At 39.7% G+C, this 23,131-nt stretch overlaps 1 protein-coding gene across 3 annotated transcripts in view; it reads left to right on the forward strand.

The window, feature by feature from the left end:
* The window catches only part of LOC122549676 (secernin-1-like), an 86,170-nt gene extending 64,601 nt beyond the window's left edge, over positions 1-21,569 (forward strand). For all 3 annotated transcript variants that reach the window (XM_043689514.2, XM_043689513.2, XM_043689517.2), the window contains exons 6-9: positions 4,425-4,581; positions 8,223-8,403; positions 12,855-13,020; positions 14,233-21,569. In XM_043689514.2, coding sequence (XP_043545449.1) covers positions 4,425-4,581; positions 8,223-8,403; positions 12,855-13,013 — 497 coding nt within the window. In that variant the 3' untranslated portion in view covers positions 13,014-13,020; positions 14,233-21,569. The remainder of the gene's footprint in view (positions 1-4,424; positions 4,582-8,222; positions 8,404-12,854; positions 13,021-14,232) is intronic.
* The last annotated feature ends 1,562 nt before the right edge of the window (positions 21,570-23,131 follow it).

Here is a 23,131-nt window from a genome sequence, read left to right on the forward strand (position 1 = left end):
TACAGGCAGACGTTTCTGTGGCCAGCAGAGAAAAAGCAGAATGGTGTGTTGTTTCCCTGGTGCCAGGATCAAGGATGTCTCAGAGAGGGTGCAGAATGTTCTCACGGGGGAGAGGGGCCAGCAAGAGGTCATTGTCCACATAGGAACCAATGATATAGGAAAGGAAAAGGTTAAGACTCTGGAGGGCGATTAGAGTTAGGCAGAAATTTAAAAAGGAGGTCCTCAAGGGTAGTAAGATCTGGATTACTCCCAGTGCTATGAGCTAGTGAGGGCAGGAATAGGAGGATAGAGCAGATGAATGCATGGCTGAGGAGCTGGTGTATGGGAGAAGGATTCACATTTTTGGATCATTGGAATCTCTTTTGGGGTAGAAGTGACCTGAACAAGAAGGACGGATTGCACCTAAATTGGAAGGGGGCTAATATCCTGGCAGGGAAATTTGCTAGAACTGCTTGGGAGGATTTAAACTAGTAATGTGGGGGGTGGGACCCAGGGAGATAGTGAGGAAAGAGATTGATCTGAGACGGGTACAGCTGAGAACAGAAGAGAGTCAAACATTCAGGGCAGGCAGGGACCAGGTAGGGCTAATAAATTAAACTGCATTTATTTCAATGCAAGGAGCCTAACAGGGAAGGCAGATGAACTCAGGGCATGGTTAGGAATATGGGACTGGGATATCATAGCAATTACAGAAACATGGCTCAGGGATGGGCAGAACTGGCAGCTTAATATTCCAGGATACAAATGCTACAGGAAGGATAGAAAGGGAGGCAAGAGAGGAGGGGGGAGTGGTGTTTTTGATAAGGGATAGCATTACAGCTGTGCTGAGGAAGGATATTTCCGGAAATACATCCAGGGAAGTTATTTGGGTGGAACTGAGAAATAAGAAAGGGATGATCACCTTATTGGGATTGTATTATAGACCCCACAATAGTCGGAGGGAAATTGAGAAACAAACTTGTAAGGAGATCTCAGCTATCTGTAAGAATAATAGGATGGTTATGGTAGGGGATTTTAACTTTCCAAACATCGACTGGGACTGCCATAGGTTTAGATGGAGAGGAATTTGTTAAGTGTGTACAAGACAATTTTCTGATTCAGTATGTGGATGTACCTACTAGAGAAGGTGCAAAACTTGACCTACTCTTGGGAAATAAGACAGGGCAGGTGAATGAGATGTCAGTGGGGGAGCACTTTGGGGCCAGCGACCATAATTCTATTCATTTTAAAATAATGATGGAAAAGGATAGACCAGATCTAAAAGTTGAAGTTCTAAATTGGAGAAAGGCCAATTTTGACGGTATTAGGCAAGAACTTTCAAAAGCTGATTGGGGGCAGATGTTCGCAGGTAAAGGGACGGCTGGAAAATGGGAAGCCTTCAGAAATTAGATAACAAGAATCAGAGAAAGTATATTCCTGTTAGGGTGAAAGGGAAGGCTGGTAAGTATAGGGACTGCTGGATGACTAAAGAAAGAGAGGAGAAAGTGAGGACTGCAGATGCTGAAGATCAGAGCTGAAAATGTGTTGCTGGAAAAGTGCAGCAGGTCAGGCAGCATCCAAGGAGCAGGAGAATCGACGTTTCGGGCATGAGCCCTTCTTCAGGAATCCTGAAGAAGGGCTCATGCCCGAAACGTCGATTCTCCTGCTCCTTGGATGCTGCCTGACCTGTGCTTTTCCAGCAACACATTTTCAGTAAAGAAAGAGAGGGCTTAGTTAAGAAAAAGAAGGTAGCATATGTCAGGATAGATCGAGTGAATCCTTAGAGTATAAAGAAAGTAGGAGTATACTTATGAGGGAAATGAGATAGCCTTGGCAAATTGAATTAAGGAGAATCCAAAGGGTTTTTACAAATATATTAAGGACAAAAGGGTAACTAGGGAGAGAATAGGGCCCCTCAAAGATCAGTAAGGCGGCCTTTGTGTGGAGCCACAGAAAATGGGGGAGATACTAAATGAATATTTTGCATCAATATTTACTGTGGAAAAGGATATGGGAGATATAAACTGTAGGGAAATAGATGGTAGCATCTTGCAAAATGTCCAGATTACAGAGGAGGAAGTGCTGAATGTCTTGAAACGGTTAAAAGTGGATAAATCCCCAGGACCTGATCAGGTGGGAAGCTAGAGAAGTGATTGCTGGGCCTCTTGCTGAGATATTTGTATCATCGATAGTCACAGGTGAGGTGCCGGAAGACTGGAGGTTTGCAAACGTGGTGCCACTGTTTAAGAAGGGTGGTAAGGACAAGCCAGGGAACTATAGACCAGTGAGTCTGACCTCGGTGGTGGGCAAGTTGTTGAATGGAATCCTGAGGGACAGGATGTACATGAATTTGGAAAGGCAAGGACTGATTAGGGATAGTCAACATGGCTTTAGGCGTGGGAAATCATGTCTCACAAACTTGATTGAGTTTTTTGAACAAGTAACAAAGAAGATTGATGAGGGCAGAGCAGTAGATGTGATCCATATGGACTTCAGTAAGGCGTTCGACAAGGTTCCCCATGGGACACTGATTAGTAAGGTTAGATCTCATGGAATACAGGGAGAACTAGCCATTTGGATACAGAACTGGCTCAAAGGTAGAAAACAGAGGGTGGTGGTGGAGGGTTGTTTTTCTGACTATAGGCCTGTGACCAGTGGAGTGCCACAAGGATCGGTGCTGGGCCCTCTACTTTTTGTCATTTACATAAATGATTTGGATGCAAGCATAAGAGGTACAGTTAGTAAGTTAGCAGATGACATCAAAATTGGAGGTGTAGTGGACAGTGAAGAGGGTTACCTCAAATTACAACAGGATCTTGACCACATGGGCCAATGGGCTGAGAAGTGGCAGATGGAGTTTAATTCCGATAAATGCGAGGTGCTGCATTTTGGGAAAGCAAATCTTAGTAGGACTCATACACTTAATGGTAAGGTCCTAGGGAATGTTGCTGAACAAAGAGACCTTGGAGTGCAGGTTCACAGCTCCTTGAAAGTGGGATTGCAGGTAGATAGGATACTGAAGAAGGCGTTTAGTATGCTTTCCTTTATTGGTCAGAGTGTTGAGTACAGGAATTGGGAGGTCATGTTGCAGCTGTACAGGACATTGGTTCGGCCACTGTTGGAATATTGTGTGCAATTCTGGTCTCCTTTCTATCGGAAAGATGCTGTGAAACTTGAAAGGGTTCAGAAAAGATTTACAAGGATGTTACCAGGGTTGGAGGATCTGAGCTACAGGGAGAGGCTGAACAGGTTGAGGCTGGTTTCCCTGGAGCATTGGAGGCTGAGGGAGACCTTATAGAGGCTTACAAAATTATGAGGGGCATGGATAGGATAAATAGACAAAGTCTTTTCCCTGGGGTTGGGGAGTCCAGAACTAGAGGGCATAGGTTTAGGGTGAGAGGAGAAAGATATAAAAGAGACCTAAGGGGCAACGTTTTCACGCAGAGGGTGGTATGTGTATGGAATGAGCTGCCAGAGGAAGTGGTGGAGGCTGGTACAATTGCAACATTTAAGAGGAATTTGGAAGGGTATATGAATAGGAAGGGTTTGGAGGGATATGGGCCGGGTGCTGGCAGGTGGGACTAGATTGGGTTGGGATATCTGGTCGGCATGGACGGGTTGGACCGAAGGGTCTGTTTCCATGCTGTACATCTCTATGACTCTAGGAGGAGGGAACCATGCAAGTGAGTATCAAAAAGCATTTCTGCAAATGCTATTTGGTACCTGACTTGCATCTCTGAACTTTGTCTCCTGCAGCAGAAGTCAAATAAGTTGCTGCAGACCTATTAATTCCCACTGTAGTACTTGTCCTGTTTGTATTTGGAGACATTTTCACCCGAGATACACTGAAGCTGACTTTCAATCTTAGTATGGGGTCAGCATCACTTTTCTCCACGCATGGTGAAGTTGTTGAATAGGAATATCAGAAAACTGTTACTAACAACCAATTCACTGCATCTTCATTTTGAATACTGTTTCAACTTTGTCAAAAGCCTGGAATGCTTGAACAATAACACCACATGGACTGTAACCATTCAAGGAGGTGGCTCACCACGATCTTCCAGTGGACAATTAGGGATGAGCAGTTCCTGCTGGCTTTCCCAACAAAACCCACATCTTATTCTTTTTCTTTAAATGCAGTGATACCTGTTACTTATGCATTCCTGTCCCGAAATCAGAACAATAGAATGTGTACTTAGTGAATCAAAGGCAACTTTTATGTCAAGTATATTATAATCATACACGTGGGTTAATATTCCACTAGTGGAATGTTAGAAATTCTGCCTTATAAAGCTGATGTTTTGTTTAGTAATGTTTTAATAATGAGCTTAATATTAGCAGAGACTGACAGTTTCTAACAACAAAGTATATTCAGATGGCATGTTTGATTTATGTGGTAATTTTTGTCTCCGCTAACTGTTGGTTCCTGAATATCCTATCACTAGGAAACATCACCATGCAAACCATGATGAATGTGCTACGTGACAAAAACAGCATGGATCTGAATTCTTACCTTGTCACAGGGAGCATGGTGTCCATCCTTCCCCAGAGCAGTAGCTTACCATGCATCCACTCCTTCACAGCCACTCCCAATCCTGCAAGGTTTGTTGTTCTTCAAATTATTGGCTGGCCTTCAGTGAAGGGTAGTAGATCTAACCAAAGGATTGATATGTAACCATTTGTTTCACGTGTCTACTTCCATGATTTCTGGCCTTTTTCTTTAAGGTGACTAAGTGTTAGGCTCCTCTGGCTTGACCTTGGGAGACTGAACCATACTAACCATAGCAATGGTTCCAGATCCAGTATTTTTATTAAGATGACAGGAACTCTGGTTTCAAAATCCTTGGATTAGGAAGGTAAAAACGACCTGAAACTATAGTGTATGGATGCCAAGTGAGGTTGGAATCAGAATTAGGGGTGTGTCTGTATGCTGTCTGTGTTCACAAAGCCAACTGACGCCATAAGACTGATGTGAATTGTGGCTAATTGATAAGATAATGGTGGTTTATATAAAAGTACATGATTGATCAAAGACTGAAGAAAAAGAAAAAAGTCATTGTGAAAGTGCCACAAAACGCCTACCAGGGAAGTGGAAAAGTAAAATATGTACAAGAAGTAAAGTACTTTTTAAAAAAGTCTGGCTTTCTATCCATCTCTGGATTTGCAATCATGATTTGAAATTGCATATTCAGTCTGCAACTGAGGACATGATCTGTTGAATGAAGTATGTCAAAATTAAGTCTCTCAACACAATTGGATATTTAATTGTAACACATGCATAATTGGTTGGGACAGGAACTGTTGAGTCATAAATGGGAAATATCATTTTTTTGTGTAGGGATAATTTAAGTGAAGGATAGAGGTTGTATCACCAGAGTTAATTCTTGTTAATTACAATGCATTCTCCCTTTTAAGTTGCCCCATTAAAAGCACATTAAATTGAAATGATGTAAAATGAGGCTGGTATTTGTGTATAGCATTGTGTATTCCCATTAAAGTTGTTTTATATTCACTGACACAGGGTTGTGTGACCCAATCATTACTATTTTGGAGCAAATCTGTCAATTTTCCCACTGGCCAGCACACCTTCCCACATGTTGCCTTTGCAGCTGGCCGTTGTGTCTGTTATTTCATACTGTTGCGCTATAGGCCACTTCTTTCTTGCTACTCGCAGCGAGAGCTTGGAGAAGAGAACTGATGAGGATCAGGGAGCACAACCAGCAATGATCATTGGCATTAGTCCGAATGTAAGACCTCCTGTAAATTATCATACTGTGCTAAATAGTAATCAAGTTGACTGGAACATGTTCGTTGTTCCACCCTATCACTGAATTTGAACTAATGTAAATTGAAAGTGCATTTGAGTGCTACATTCAAAGAAAGAGGCTTCAGTGGCTTAAATGAATACTAGTTACAGATGTTGAGCACCAAACACAGATTAAATGGCTAAATTTGAACTCTCTTAAACCAAAATCAGATATTTGCAGCATTAATAAGAGAAACAGAACTGAGGCATTGCAGCTGTGGGGCATTAACAGATTAATGTGGATTAATGTGACCCTGTGTGCCTAATGTTTTGGAACACAATGAGGTTCATAAACCACTCCTTACCCTCCACCCACCCCCCCCCCCCCTCCCCCCCAACCTCTCCTCCATTACTGCAACTTGCCTTTATGTCCCACCTTAAGGATAGTGAAACACCCTCTCCATCATGGAGTGTTCCCAGATTTCCAGGTGAAGACTGCTTGGGGTGAGTGCAATTTTGAATCAATATTGCAGAACAGAAACTCCAGTGTCAAGTTGATATGGATGAAACATTTGCTTAAAGTTCCACAATCCTGGACATTACGGTCCACCCAGAATCAGCTGTTGTTCAGGTAGAAATTGTGTGAAAATGCCACACACAGTGCTGGTACACCATTGAAAATGTTATTTGGCAGATTAACAGTAATCTGTTTCAAAGTCCAATGCCCTGATTAAGGTTAAATCAGAAATAAGGAGTCTGAGATTTCTTCCAAAAAAGCCAAGTCTGACCATTCACAAGCAAGACCCCACCTCCTTGTTCTATGATATATAGTAGGTAGAAGTTCAAACTGCCCACCAACCTAACCTAACTTTTATTTATTTCATGGTTCAGAGCCTCAGACACCAAAAGGTTTTGGCAGCATTTTATTATGGGAGAGCTACACTTATGCTCTTAGCACCTTCAGAGATCCTAGTAAAACTCTAATGTTATATCCTAGAACAAGTAGGCATTCCAGTCTTTGTGAGAATGAGTCTAGCAGTGAGGAATTATGGTAACAAAAATATGTTGGAGAAGACAGGACTGTTCTTGGACAAAGCGCTGAGAAGATTTGGAGGCATCTGAACAGTGTAGATTTGAGAAATCATTCCCACTTGGGAAAAGATTGAAAGCTAGAGGGCACAGTTTTAAAGTAATTGACAACAGAAGAATAAGCATGAATGAAGAAAATCTTTTTTTTTAATGCAGACAGTGGTTGTGGTCTGGAATGCACTGCCCTGCCAGAGAGTATGGGGGAAGCAGATTCAGTTGAAACATTCAACAGGGAATTAGGTTGATATCTGAAAAGGAAGAATTTTGCCCGGTTCCAGGGAGAAGGGAGCTGAAGGCACCAAGTGCTTATTTGGGGATTTGGAACAGACGCAATAGACCAAATGACTTTCTTCCAAGCTGTAACAATTCTATAATTCTGTGATTCAGCAATCAATAGAAAGTCTAAGAACATAAAACTGCGGAACTTTCCCACTGCCATCAGGCCCCTGAAGTGAGATCGATTTATTTATTTTAATTGTCCTTAACATTTCTACAAATCTTGAGACCTGTCAGTAATGTATTTAAGCAGGGACGCAATTATTATCTGGTGTCTGCATGATGTTTTGGCTTTGCCCTGCTATTCTAGATTGTTTGATGTACTTTTTCTATCTGCTGTATAACAAATTGTGATATTTTTCAGTCTATTGTGTAAGTCCGAATATTTGTTTTCTACCTTTGCCATCACTTTCCAAAGCTAAATTGTGCCACGATGTTGGACTATAGTCTGTTGTAAAGGAACTGCAATAAATATTACAAGAAAATATTATTAAGAGGTGGAAGATCAGTTTTTCTTCTGACCATCCATAAAACTAGACATTTTGTAAACTCAATTAACTTGTGTGATGATAAGTCAAGTCCAGCTGAGGTGCTCAGTTCTGCAGGAAGGCAAGTATATAAAACAACCCAATGTTATTTCTAAATTGTAATACCTTCAGAGATTCTCTAATATAAAAGCAGTAGTGAAGTTTTCCTCAGTTTTGAAATTTCTCTTCCGGTTGGTTGTCTGATGATATTCTGGAATTAAACCAATTCTAAAGAAAATATTTAATGGTTAGATGTCTGATGGTACCAATGATTCATGTGGTCAACAAAGTACATGAAAATTGCGCTCTAACTCTGTAGATATTCTAGTAATGAGACTTTAATGTTTGTCACTCCCCCTGTTTTAGCAGAATCTTCTAGGTTTATAATTGCAGCCCGTGATCAAATCCAAGGGGCAAGTTTTGGCACTCTGCTCAGAAATACATTTCTCCAGTGTTAATTTTAGAGTGCCATAAAACCTATGCAAATTGCTGACCAATTTTCACTTGTATTATGTGTACACGGTATTTCCTAGAATTAAGTAGCAGACTGAAAGGAGACTGTTCCACTACTAATATAAAAAAAAACTCTGATTTGTTTGCTTCAGGTCCATCTTCAAACCTTTCATCTTTGTAGATAATGTCAAGCCAGTCCCTAAAACACAATCCCCGAGCTTTGGTAATGAGGACCCAGTAAATCAGCAACCTCGTTTCCAGAGCACGGTTGACCGTAGACATGAGCTGTATCAGGCTCATGAGTGTGCCAGAGCAGTTATGGAAACCGAAGAGGTAAGATATGTCGCCAAAAATTTCATTAGATTCAATTTGTTGACACTTTTTAATTACACTTTTCAGTGATTTTCATGGATTGCTCAGTAACTTTCATAATAAACCTTTATACTGAATGATGTATTCATGGGAGGTCCAGACAAATCAATTATTTCTTCTAAGGTGAAATTATATTTTTGGATATAATTTTATTTAATTTGGCATTATCTTTCAGCTACAGAAATGCTTTAAAAATAGTTTTAAGCAAAGCCTTTTAATTAAACAGCTGTATATGCAAGGAACTATATCTAACAGTCCAAAGTTTTACTCTTTCCCCATACTTTTGTTTTTTTTAAGTTTGGCCGGATGGACAGACTGGGCTGAAATCAACTAAGGATCATGGAGGGTTTCTCTCCATGTGCTCTAGTGAATTTTCTGTGACTACTGCCCAAAGCACATTTCATTTCCTGTGCGTTGCAGCTCTTTGTCTCACCCATCCTAACTCTCTCCTTGCCAGAGGCAGAAGTACTTGCCAATGCCAGGACCTCCCAGCATTCCCAGGGATGGTGTCATTTTAAAAATCCAGTAGGTGTTGCCTTTCACTGTGTACATAGTGGGAACAGAACTAGAACTAAAACTAAATGCTTCTAAGGGTACGTAGATGGCGTAGCTAGCCTGTCATTACAAACTTGAGCACGTTTATGTATGTACGGCTACCTAAGCTGTACAGGTTGCCTGTCCTTCATGTCATCCCCTAATAAACAACCCTGTCTAAAAGAGTGCTACTCATTCCCCAGTGCCCAGTTAGTATAACACATACCCATTGTTCAATGTGGGAAGCCTTTAAAACGTTGAATACCGTTGCATTTATTCAGAAACAGCAAAAATGAAGGGAAAGAAATAAACCAACAGACGTTGCATTTGCTTCTGGGGACAGACGGGGTCTACTTGTTTTCCGAGCAGTAACAAATTTATATTTACTGAGTGATCGGTGCACCCAGCTCTTATCAATTGGAGCCGAGTGTCAATTAAATCCTCTCTGTGTTGCACCCACATTCTGACATGCTGTCGTGTTGAAGGTAATGTTCCTCCTGCTCAATGATTTCATCTTCCTTCTCTGGAGATTCCCCTCCTTGTCTGTTCCAGTTGTGCAGACCATGTTCTCAGATTATGCAGCACTCTCTCTGGACCGTAGTGCAACCCTAGCTCCCGACCTTGCCAAGCATCCGAATTGCCATTGTAACTGGGCTCTCATCTGCTCCACGATGGCCCTGTTTGAAAAATGGGTATACAAAGTTAAAAATCACACAACACCAGGTTATAGTCCAACAGGTTTAATTGGAAGCACACTAGCTTTCGGAGCGACGCTCCTTCATCAGGTGATGAAGCGTCGCTCCGAAATCTAGTGTGCTTCCAATTAAACCTGTTGGACTATAACCTGGTGTTGTGTGATTTTTAACTTTGTACACCCCAGTCCAACATCGGCATCTCCGAATCATGAAAAATGGGTGGCAGTGTGTCAACATTAAGGGTGACATGATGGCTCAGTAGTTAGCACTGCTGTCCCACAGTGCCAGGGACCCAGGTTCGATGCCAGCCTCTGGATACTGTGTCAACAGTCCATGCAGAGACATTCCATGGCCCTCCTTACTAAGTCCCTTATTTAAAGGAAAGGTACCATTTCATTGGAGGCAGTTCAGAGAAGGTTCATGAGGATGATCCATGGTGTGGAGTGCTTGTCTTGTGAGCAAAGGCTACACAGGTTAGAACTCTACTCACTGGAGTTTAGAAGAATGAGAGGTGATCTCAGTGTAACATATCGGATTGTTAAGGAGCTTGACAGGATAAATGCTGAGTGAATGTTTCCCCGCCTGGGAGAGTTTAGGACCAGAGGGCATAATCTCAGAATAAAGGGGTACCAGGTTGAGACTGAGATGAAGATTAATTTCGTCTGAGTGGAGAGCTGTTTGGAACTCCTTGCCATAGAGAGCTTTTGGGCCAGAGTCCTGGTGTATCTTTCAGGCTGAAAGATCCAACCTCCCCGCCAGCCTGATGTCGAGCAGGCACAGAAAGGAAGAGCTTTGTTTTAATTATACTTTAGTCATCTCTTAATATCTGCTGTAACTCAATGGCACTGGAGTGTGGCAACATATTACACTTTTCACTAACTATTCCAATTCCATCTCCTCCTCTGTCTCTGTTATTAAGGAATTCCAGCTGATGGGGTGTGTGTTGGTGGTGGTGGTGGGGAGGTTTAATATGAAGCTTTCCATCTGGATGTGATATTGCTTTAGATGAAATGGTCCTCTCTGACACTCCCACGCATAATGGTCATCTCACTGAGGTCCTGTTATGTACCGAATTGCATCCCAGCAAACCATGTGCACTTACTGAACAAGAGAACATAAAGGATAACTTTGAGTTTTAAAAAAACGTTATTCCTGTCTCTTCTCCAAAGATGATGGCCCACATCGTCCAAAGGTAGCAGTCACCACCAGATTGCGGTTTCTGTAACTATTTACCCTGCATCCTTCCCCACATTTCAGGACCTAGCCTCCAGTGTCAGAGGCCTCAAATATGTGTAACTAAATCCTTACGCAGTGGTAAGATCGGGCAACCCAAGCCATGCCCCTTTTTATTTACAGCTCAAACTGCCTAATCCGGTAAATTAATTCATTTACTAACACACTGAACAGAGATGGGATTTTTAAACAATATGTTAGTGAGTAGGAGTTCAGAAAGTGGATAGTGTGACATATGGATGAGTGGGTAGGTGGATTGAGGCTTCATCAGATATGGCCTATTCAGGGCTGTGGGATTAGCTAGGAGAGAATCCGGTCCAGGTCCGATGAGAAGTGGTGAGCTGGCGAATTACGTCAACTCAGCACGACCTGATTGGTGCCACAATCTGCTGAGTTTGCAACCCTCTGGAGCACAATTCAAAAGGTCAAGCAACGCATGCATGGACAGACACATGGAACCAACCCCCCTGCCCCCAACTCCCAAGGCCACATTCAGTATGTGCAGCAGGGAGATGACTTTAGCATCAAAGCAGCATTCAGTACCAAAACGACAGGCAGAATGCAGTTTTCACTTACATTTGCTGGCTTTCCAGGTGTCTGGTGAGCTCCATTTGTCTTGATGGTGAACATGCTATTTCTAATGATGTCAACCCCCATGAGGCATGGGGTTGAAGCTCTGCACTGGCTGAGGTACATTTGGGACCTGTCTCCTCACTATTTTACATTAGGCAAGGTATTACCTGTAGTTCAGGCCTCAAATAATTTAGGATACATACTTCTTTAGAGAGGGAGATGAAATGGGAGCCACCACCAAGCTGTAAAACAATCATTTCTATTGATATTAAATTTTGATCTGCAGATAAACAATGGAAAAAACTCATCTTAACGATTAGCTATTTAGCCTTCTAACAATAGCAAAACACAAGACGATCTCTATCTGTCTTTTAGTGAATAGCATTGTCTGTGAAAAGCAGTAAAAAGTCATTCACAGTTGTGTATTACTGTGTGGTTACTACACACAAATCATGCTCAAAAATACTGCTTTGAATGTCTCCAAGAGTTTGCGGTAAAATCATTTCCACAGCAAGGGGATGGAATTAGGTGTTCCTGAGCCTGCTGCACATCAGTGTTGCTGAGGAAAGCACTTTTACTCTTTTAGCACAGTAACCTAGATTATAATCTGTGCAGATAGTTAGGAATATGGTTGTATCACCAAGGGGACCAGTGCAAACTGAAATGTCAGAAAATGTGACTGAAATCTTAGAGACTTGGCAATCTCCTCATTATATGCATAGCATTGCACACCAGAGTGTTTGATAAATCTGCTTTGACAGGCTTTATTGTAGCTCAGTCACTGTGACCAGGCTGTAGTCTTTTCACTTTAGTGTGTGGGGAATGGTCATTGAGAGATGTTTGGCATGTTGGATACAAATTCTTAATGCAAAACAAAACTTGAAAGAGTGGATTGAGAGACCAAAATCTGGTTAAAGAAGCATTTTAGGAGGCTTCTGAAGCAAAGCAAGTAGTGAATAGAGTTTCAAGTGAGAGGGGTCTGGTGTGGAATGCTGGATTGGTGAGGGAAGGGTGGAGCACAGACTAATCTGGTATTAAAGGACTGTTGTATGTAGTTAAGTACATAATAGGGAAGAGAATCTTGACTTGATAAGGACAGTTTGAATATAATTTTAAAGACACCGCAAAGCAAAAGAGACAAACTACAGAGGTCTGCATCTGTTAGTTTGTCATTTAAAAATTACCTGAAAATTTCCTTTAAAAATATCAGTTCTACCTTATTAATTTGTGTAATCAGTTGGTGCAGTCCAAGAGAGTGGCATGGCAGCAACAGCAATGCAGCAAACTAGTGATGGCCACAAATTCTGTCCTGCCATTAACATCCTTAATCAGAGAACCAATTTAAAAGCTTTCTGAAATGGTCATTTTTCTCTGTAGGATGCAGGGCAGAAGCTTTGGAAAACCATGCTGGATTTGGAAAAACAAGGTCTGGAAGCCATGCAGGACATCTTAAAGTGTGAAGGACCTGTTGACCCTTCAGAATTTGCTGACCTCTTCTATGATTGTGTGGACACTGAAATTAAATTCTACAAGTGACGTTTGTGTAAGTTTCTAGTTTTAAGCTAATCAGCAATACGTAATTTAATAGAGTAAGACAGCATGTGTTTCAAAATGGATATAAAGAGATGAGTATAGCTAATGTTTTCAAGTACAATGCTAAAGTATTCTTTAAGCACCCAATTAGAATGGGAAGTAAGAACTGTAGAAGTGGTGAGGTTAGGTGTACCTATTAAAATATTTAGTTTCATCCAAAGTGTTTCAAGCAAGACAGTCAATTAACATGTTCTTCAAATTCCACAACATATCATGTATCCTTGGGGATTTTGATGCCTAGACTTCCTCCATTCGGGACACTGTAAACAAACAAATTTCTAGTCTACAAAACAATGCAGAAACAAAATGCTATGGATGCTGGAAATCAAAGTAAAAATTACTGAAAATACTCAACAGGTCAGGTAGCATCTGTGGAAAGAAACATTCTTTTCAGCATTTTGCTGTTCTAACTTTAATCTAATGGGAATTTTGTTTTATTTGTTCCCATGTTAACCAAATCATCTGTGAGCAAGTAGATTTTTATTTACAAGTTTGTTTTTTAAAAAAAACCTTAATTAGAAAAATTTGAATTTAATTGGGTTTACTGATCATAGAGCAGCCATACGTTTTCCTTTCCAATGGTAATCAAATGATGATTGCAAATTTTGTTTGTAAAATAGAACGTCAAAAGGAGTTGGTAGCGTATCAGTAGCTGCATTGCCAGCACCATTTTGTTTCTTTGTGAAGCTACATATGGTGTCTGTATTTGATATATGAAGCAAAGAAATGAGTCAGGAACAATGATCAGGCATCATACCAGGACTCAAATATTTTGATTTTGAAGCTTCAAGTTCTATCACTGTTAACTCTTATTCCATGTACTAAACTTTTGGACATAATTTACAGATTTATTCATGTTTGGTCCTAAAAGAATTTAAGACATATATACAGAAGGTAAAAATACTGACTTCAAGTGGAGTTAAGTATGCCCGGGTACTTTAAATGGCAATTAGTGGAAAGTAAATTTTCATCAGTTGTGGAGAAAATCTTTGTTTACAAAAGAACCACAAGTGTTGAAATAAACATAACAAAATAATCAACCACAAATATTGTGATTGTTCAAAACAGTTGGTAGAATTATTGCATTAGAAGGGGAAGCTTTAATGAATTTTCCAATGCTAAACTTTAATTATGTTCTGAATTTTTTTTTTCTCTTTTTCAGCTCTTAGTCGTGCCTCATTGGCCTTTGTAAACCTTTCTGAAAACCGGGGTGAGGAGCTGTTCAAGACAAATGATTGTCTCTTACGTAAAGTAAAAAGAGGAGACTCACTGTCGCTTGGTTTGTCTTTTATTCCAGATAACTCAGCTACTCCCTGAAGTAAAATCCTCAAACATCCAATTGTGTATTGTCTAACCTTTGTGTCTAGTGATAGGACGCAGCCAGTGGTTGGTTGTTGGTTGTGTGCATGCAGAAATAATATAAAGCAGGACCTTCTAAATGCTTTATGATTGTCACGATAGCATTTACATCCTTCAAACTGATTCATTGAGTAAAGAATGGTCAGGTGACAAGCTAACAAGCATGGCATAATCTGCAGTGAGTCATCATAGATGCCCTTCGTATGGTATTTTCCTTTTTTTTTCTTTGTGATAAATCTTGTCAAATTTGATTTGACCTGAGGTTCTCTCTGTTTCTGGTTAACTGGTTGTGGTTTGATATGCTGCAGCATGTATTTTATGGAATTCCTTATACTTGAGAATAATTAACAGCAATTGAGTCTGATCCCTCAGCAGATGCCAGTTACCACAGTACTGGGACACAAACTTTTATTTTTAACATGAATTAGAACTCCAGAACCTTGAATTCAGTTTTAAAAAAAATCATTTAAATAAAATTCAAAATATTGTACATTAGTGTATGCAAGAATGAACTATGCACTGCATGTAGCTCTGTTACAGCTGCATTTGTTGTAGTTCAAGCTTTCTTCTCTGTTTATATTATTTAACTTTTCACGTGTTTTGCACAATTAGGCATCAATTATTTTCAGGATGTTTTCTGGTTTATTAATCACGTTTTATAAATTGCAGTATATTGGTCATTGTAGCAAAAATAAAGGTTCTGTTATGCAGAAAATAAGCAAGACTGTTTTGTTTATTAGGAGAAAATGAGGACTGCAGATGCTGGGGATCAGAGCTTAAAAATGTGTTGCTGGAAAAGCGCAGCAGGTCAGGCAGCATCAAAGGAACAGGAGAATCGACATTTCGGGCGTAAGCCCTTCTTCAGGAATCATAATCATAAATATCGATTCTCCTGTTGTTTTGTTTATTGTCATGACTTATTCACTAGCAAGGGTTGGTGTTTGTGTGTCTCACTGCCTGGTTGGTCTTCATCCTAGGCCTTTTGGTACTGTCCAGTTGATACTAATGAATGAACAAAGTATATTTAGTTTGTTACTTTGCTTAAGTACAGAAAGACAGATTACCTTTCTCTGTTAAATATTTGGACAGAATTATCTCCTTCATCTTGTGTGATATGATGCTATATTATCAGTTGGTGTCACATAACTAAGGATCTAGCATAATTAGTTGTTTAACCAGTCATTACAAAAGTCATCTACTACTTTTGCGACCTAATTATCCCAGCTTACTTTGTTTCAGTAATGTCTGCATTCTATAACTTGACTCCTGCAATAGCTCATGGTAACTTTGTGACAATTAAGTTCATTTATGGATTTATAAATTTGTTCTGGCTTAATCAGTAACTTAGGTGTATCTATTGAACAAATGGATGTGTTAACATTTAATGTTTTTACATGGTTACACCCAATAGGACAATGAAATGAAATTACTGGCCCTTGAACTTGAATTGTAATCAACTATAGTTATTTCTTGTGAAATCTTATTATCATTATTGTTTGATTATTGCATAAATCGGGAGGCTGAGCTACATGTGATCTGTTGTGTACTAGTTGTCAAGATGTGAATCCTGTGCTTACAATCAGCAGCTGCATCAGTGCTCATCATCACTAAAGAATTGTGTGACAAGATTAAGTGCTTTGTTTGGACATTGCAATGATAATGGTTCTATGTCTGTTTTCTTTGTCTTGTTAACTCTCATCTGACAATTAATTTATTAACAATTGGAGTTTCATCATGATGATGGCAGTTTAAGGTCCTCATTAGAACTTTACAGCCATGATATAGATTGATCTGTTTTTCCTCTTGCCGAACAATGATGTGCAGAGAATAACAATGCTATAATAAACTAATGGAAATTTCAATGTCTTGCAATGTACCCATGCATGTATACATCTTCTAGTCAAGAGAGTATAGAAGATTCCAAATGGAGGCCTATTTTGTTGTTTACACAAGATTCTGTATAACTGTTCCAAACGTTCTACAAAATCCATATACAACAATTTCAGGATTATTTCAGACACCCTTGTTATTTGGAAAGCATACACCAGAATTGATGAGAAAACTTTGCCAATGTTTTATTGTACAAACTGACCCCAATAATCCAAATAGGGATGAAAGTTCTCTAAATCTGCTTGATACTCTTCATACTCATTTTGTAAGTTTTTTGTTAAGAAGTGTTAGGTCTATTCTGCATTACAACATTGCTAACCTTGATCATTAGGGACTCAACATCTTTGGAGGATTTAATCTTGGGAATATAAAACATAGTGCAATAGCCTGTGATTCAAAGAGTCGATGTACTGTGCACCATGGAGGTAGTAGGCAAGTCTATATTTGAGATTTCCAATGTAATTGCACAATACTCAACATTGCTGTTTGTGAGGAGATCTTGTACTAAACTAAATATTGCTGTTGTTTAGCTAGAGTGATAGTGTATCAAATCTAGCAGTGCTGTGTAGAGATATGTGGAAATAAACAACTTCACAAGAGCAGGAAACACTTGAAAAGTAAGTCCAGACTGCTCTTGGGCATCCTCTGGTGGTAAGTTGTAAACTAAAATATAGGCATAAGGAGGGGGAGAAAAAGTACAAAACTTCTTAATGTCCATACTAATCTTTTCAAAAAAGAACCATGGTGGTAAGAATACTTACTTGCTCCATCACTTGAGATGATTAAATTTTGAACTTGCACGTTTTATGAGATTCGTTTACTTGGCATTATTTTATAGCCTTATTTAACATGTCCCTTTTTCATTGCATGGTAATCAGAATTAAAAGTTTAGTTGGAGTGTTGAGTGGGATAGTTATTGAATCATGATAGGAATTCCTTGCATCTAGGAGTATGTTCACAAGGCTTATAAATTATGTAGTTGTATCACTGATTTAGTTGGTTAGTGAATACATCTTTTGATAATGTGGGGCTCACTACTTCCATAATTTTAAAAAAATGAATCTGTACTTTTTCTGCTTTGTGTGACACAAATATAGTTGAGATAAAGGTAAGTTTGTAAAACGTAATCTTGTTCAAGTATTGCTTTGCTACCACAATTTCAGATCTATTTCCTTTTAAAGTTTTCCAGAAACATTATGATTAAATGGCAAAATACATTGTTATTCCACCCATGTCTATTTGTGAACAAAGAATGCCTAATTGCTTTTTCATTTGTATCTTGGCTAAGAAAACTTTTGGCTTGTGAATGAATAATCCACTTTGCACATAACTACTCCCAGTAGCTGAATCCACTTTGCACATAACTACTCCCAGTAGCTGTACTTGTCGTGAATTGAATGATTTTCTCAGTCCAATTTAAATCTAACTCTCAATTAGGTTTGTATATCTTGGCAACCCTGATTATAACACTCCCTTCATCTGAGTGGGGTGGTGTGCAGAAGAATGAAAGAGAGGTGCCCCCAGAGTTTCCTGACCATATGTGTAAATGCTACCAAGCAACTCCTTAATGAATTGTTCTGCCAACTTCATCTGTCAATTAGTTGGATTCATCTCTTGAATTAGTCACTTGTTCCAGATGATAATTGAACCATATTTCTACAGAATGAAGCTAAGCACATATGTCTTACGTGAGTGAATAATTTAAAATTGTTGACTCAGTATTAACAATAACTTTGTTCTTCAAAGGGAGATGCTAGAAATACACAGCAAGTTAAATGTTAAGTTGTCTCTTTGAAGATGATGACTGACCAGTTGGGTACTTCAAGCATTTTCGGTTGTCTATTTCTTTATTTGCGACATTTGCATTTTTCTCCTCCTCCTGTTTTTACATTCATTTTCAGATATCAGGCACTCCATACATTTTGCATATAAATATTCTCAGCAGTCTGTTTCATTTGTAACCTCCAGTACTTTCTGTCCTGTATGGGGTGTAGCTTGGAGCTAATCCTGGTATAACTCTGCAGCCCTAGCTATTGCCACCTGGTTCTCGAGCTACCCTTTAAAATATTCTTTGTCCTTGTTAAAGCGTTCGTTCAAACTTTGCTCCTTTTTAATAACAGTTCAATCTTCCAAGTTATGCAGCTATTCCTTAATTTACCTCATCTAATCCCACTCTTAAGACACTAGTCTATTTATCTGGCGCATATTATGCAATGGAAAGACCAACCTGCTTATAATCTTTGGATTTAATATAAGCTAAACCATATTATTGCTACTTCTAAGTAATTTTAATTAGGTTCTGGGAACTCAATGTATTGAACAAGCCATTAATTATACATTAATAATCTGGTCTAAGAATATTTGAGTGCTAACAATTTACAGCAGTAATGTCTTCTATTCATATTGTACATTTTAATGTGACAAACATTGCAAGATGTTGCTTAAGAACATTATTAAACAAAATATAACAGTGATACTTTTAATGAGAAAGTAAGTTGACCAACGCTGTTAAAGATGTAGATTTAAAGTTAGAAGGAAATGATGTAGCGGGATTATCTCCCAGCCATTGGATGTTTGATTGTGAATGGTAAAATTATCAAATATGGAACCAAAATTAAGAGGCAAAAATCAGATGAGTCATAGAATGCTAACAACATGGAAGGATGCCATTCATCCTATCATCTCCCTGCTACCTCTCTGAGAGCTATTCCCTAATTGTGTTCCCCTGTGAGTTGGCAATTTTTTTTCTCTTCAGATAATTATTCAATTAGAATGCTGTAATTAAATCTGCCATACGAGTAGTGCAATCCAACCACTTGCTGCATTAAAATATTCTTATCTCTTATTGCCTCTGATGTATTTGCGATAAATCAATAGCACCTGGTTCTTGACCCTGCCACCGTTACTACCTACTCTGGACCCCTTTTGAATGTGAATATCTCTATCCACACCTGTCGACCTTCTGCAAAGAAAACAGCCCCAGCATTGCTCATTTTTCCTCGACTTGTTCCGCGGAGGAAAACTTCATTTCTGTAAATATTCCCATTCTAAACCTTTTGCATCCTTCCCAAGTATGATGCTCAGAATTGGGCTCCATATTCCTGTTGTGTCTGAACTAGTATTTCATAATTACCATGACTGTTGTATGGTATACTTTGTTATTCATAAGGCTCAAGTTCCCATATACCTGAACAACTGCTTTCTCAAACTAGCCTGCTACCTTTAACCAGTTTCTCCTACACACCCCCTTTAGAATGTGACATTTTATACTGCTTTTACTCATTCTTGCTTATTATGTGTTGCTTTGCTTCACTGCATTAAGTTTTTATCTGACAATTTCTCCATGTCAGTCTGACTCTGGCTTTCTTGAAGTCTATCATCCACATGTTGGTAATACTTAATTTTGAATCTGCAAATTTTGACGCTGTCCTGTACACTCAATTAAACAATGTAGATCAAGAAAAGCATTCGTCCAAATAACAAACCTCCAGCTTACCAACTATATACCTCCTTATAATCCAAAGACCAACCGTTCATCACTGCTGTTTGTTTTCTTTCACTCAACCAACTTGATATCCATGATGCCAATGTTTTTATTCCACAGGGTTCAACACTCTTGACAAGCTTGCACTGTAGCATTTCATCAGACACCTTTTTCTGAAAGTCCTTATGCACTGCACTAACCATAATAGCTGCCTTGACATTCTGTCGTTGAGTTTTATTTATGCAGTAACAAACAATTTTAAGTCGGTGTCATTTTTTTAAGGTTTTTTCCTGACACCCCTGAAAGGTTCACATTGTGGATACAGGAAGTTCTGCATGTGACACTTTGAAACACCCCCCCCCCCCCCCCCCCCCTATTATTTCTTTACAAAACACCAAAATAACCACAAACATGAGTGCATGTGGCAGAATGACAGTATTGGCAGAGTTACTGTGCATGTGTGCTTTGGGGTGTCAGGCATTTTCTTTCTTTAATCAATCCATATTTATCCAAGTATGTGACTTATTAACATTGTTCCAGCATAATATTTTTAAAGATTTTCTCTCTCATTTTCTTCATCATTGGCTGTCCCTCAATGCGAGGATGAAGCCCATTCAGGACCAGACATTTTTGATGTGGGTCTGAACAGGCCCATGGATGGGCCGTTGACATGGATGGCTAAGCACATGGTGTCAGCTATCTCATAAGAAAGTGGTATCTGCACTGCAGGATGTGCTGCTACTTCCCTGCCAGTGCTCTGCTTCATCATTAAGATACTGTGACTCATCGTATTGCAGCTTGGTTGACAAATGAGTCACCATTCTGGACGAAGCTTCCCTCAATTATTAAAACTAATGCTTGCTCCACTTTTCAGACTATCTGCCTTTGAAGCATTTTCTTTGTACCCCTGGTTCTTGGCCATTTGCATTGTGAAGACTGCAGATGCTGGAGACCGGAGTTGAAAAGTGTGGTGCTGGAAAAACACAGCAGGCCAGGCAGCATTCGAGGAAGAAGGGCTTATGCCCATTTGCGTTGTGAAAGCAATCTCAGATGGGTGATCATTTCTGGTCATCAAGGCAGTGTTCAGTCCATTGAGGTTGAATTTGTAGGGTTTTTGCCTGAATACTTTAGACTAACTTCAGAAAGACGCTAGCATTTGTTCAACAGTCATCCTGACAAGACTGGAGAATGTAGTGGAGGTATTATTGATAGAATTTCTCTAATGCTGGTTTGTGACACTGATATACTGTCTAGATCTCACTGCCTGTATTCTAGGATTTTTAAGCATAATGAGTGGTGTTTCATAATAAACATGATTTATATGTTTGATGTTGGATCTCCACATCAGTGGTGACTTCTTAAGAGAGTTGCCTACTAAAGTATGTAAAGTGCTGTACCTAATCCAGAGTCCTTCAACATTTGTGGGAGATGGAATCTTCGGCTGCTGATGTGTGGATTGATGAGTTTTGTTTTGATAATTACTGAGGATAGGCCAAGCTTCACATCTGCAGTGTTGGAGAGATTTTTTTTAATATCCCCATTGGGAAAGAGTAAACCACAATAACCAAACCAACCCAAAGTGAAATAATTACTAATGAGCTGAGTCATGTCCACCAGAAGCTGCATTCCATGCAAAGTTCCTGGGAGTGTTATTAACAAATGAAACACTTTTTGCAAAATCTCCAGTTGCTAGGTCCATGACCATCTTGGTAGCACCGATTCCTCAGAAGCGAGAATAAAACAAAGAACTGCAGATACTGGAAATCTGAAACAAAAACACAAATTGCTGGAGAAAAATCAGTAGGTCTGATAGTATCTGTGGAGAGCAAGCAGAATCGCTGTTTAGTGCCCAACCCCACTCCCTCAGAACTGATTGAAGCAAGATAACATGGCATATATGCTTATAATTGTATTGGTGAAGGGAGTAGTGTGTTGGTGTAAAGGAGTAAGTGATTAATGGATACAGAGCCCAGAGGAAGAGACAGACACTTATTTAAAGAGATGGATAACCGTAAGCCAAGGAAGAAGAAAAAGCTGATAATGGGGACCATATACAGGGGGAAATGGTTGGCTGTGGTGAAATAAATGCAGCCCATATGATGTGGGGGTGGGTAAAAGACATGGTGTTCTGACCCTAAAATTATTGACTTGATATCAAGTCCTGAAGGCTGCAAGGTTCCAAGTGGAATATTAGATGCTGTTCTACGGGAGGGGAGGAGAATGTGACTTAATGAAGTTTGATATTTTCAGGGTCTAACCACCTACTTGATGTCCTTTACCAACCCCCAAACCACAGGGGTCTGGATGTGCAGGTCCACAGGTAACTGAAGGTAGCAGTGCAGGTAGATAAATGAAAAAGGCCTCTGGCATGCTTGCCTTCATTGGAAAGGGATAAGGACAGGCAAGTTATGCTGCAACTTTATAAAACTTTAGTTAGGCCACACTTGGAATATTGCACACAGTTCTGGTCACCATACAACCAGCAGGATGAGGATGCTTTGGAGAGGTTTACCAGGATCTTACCTGGCATGGGGGATTTTAGCTATGAAGAAAGACTGGGTTCATTTTCACTGGAACACAAGTTGAAGGGCAACTTAATAAAAGTTTAAGATTGTGAAGGATAGGGACAGAGTGGAAAAGAGGCATTTTCCCAGGGTGGAGGGGTCAATTACTAGGAGAGACAAGTTAGAGGTAGGGTTGTTTATGAAAAACTTGTCTCATACAATTCTTTTAAAGTGTGGTGAATGCCTGAAACGTGCTGGAAGCAGATGGAATCACAGCATTTGAGAAGCACCTGACAAATACTTGCAATAGGAAATGAATAGAGCTTGTAAGTGAAGACAGTTTTTTTTTAAGTGAAGGGCAAAACTTACTAGTGCAGGTTAGCCGGGCCAAAGGGCCTGCTCATGTGCTGCATTGTTTTTGTTCTAGGCCTGTCATCAAATGGGCAGCTTGCAGCACAGCCAACCTATTATTAGTTTTCTCACTGGCTTATTAACTTCCACCCCACCTGCCTAATTGTGTGTCTCTCCCTCTCTCTCTGACTTCTCCACCTATCACTTATTTACACTACTCTCACCTCCCAACCCTGTCTTCAGTCCACATCCAAGCACCTTGCTTCTATCAGTTCTGAAGGAGGATCATTAGGCTCTAAGTCTGCTGCAAGACCTACGGATTGGTTAGTTTCTCCAGGGGCAATCATTAAGCATTCTCTTTTCCATCACCTATCTTAAGTGGTGTGAATGTAATTGCTACTTACCATCCTGAACCTGGATGTTTGTCCTGATCTTGCTGCATTTTAAGCATGGACTGTTTTGACATTTGGAGT

This window comes from Chiloscyllium plagiosum, unplaced genomic scaffold (genome assembly GCF_037043375.1).
Source record: "Chiloscyllium plagiosum isolate Xiang-an unplaced genomic scaffold, Cpla_swu_hap1 HiC_scaffold_5, whole genome shotgun sequence".
Lineage (NCBI taxonomy): Eukaryota > Metazoa > Chordata > Chondrichthyes > Orectolobiformes > Hemiscylliidae > Chiloscyllium > Chiloscyllium plagiosum.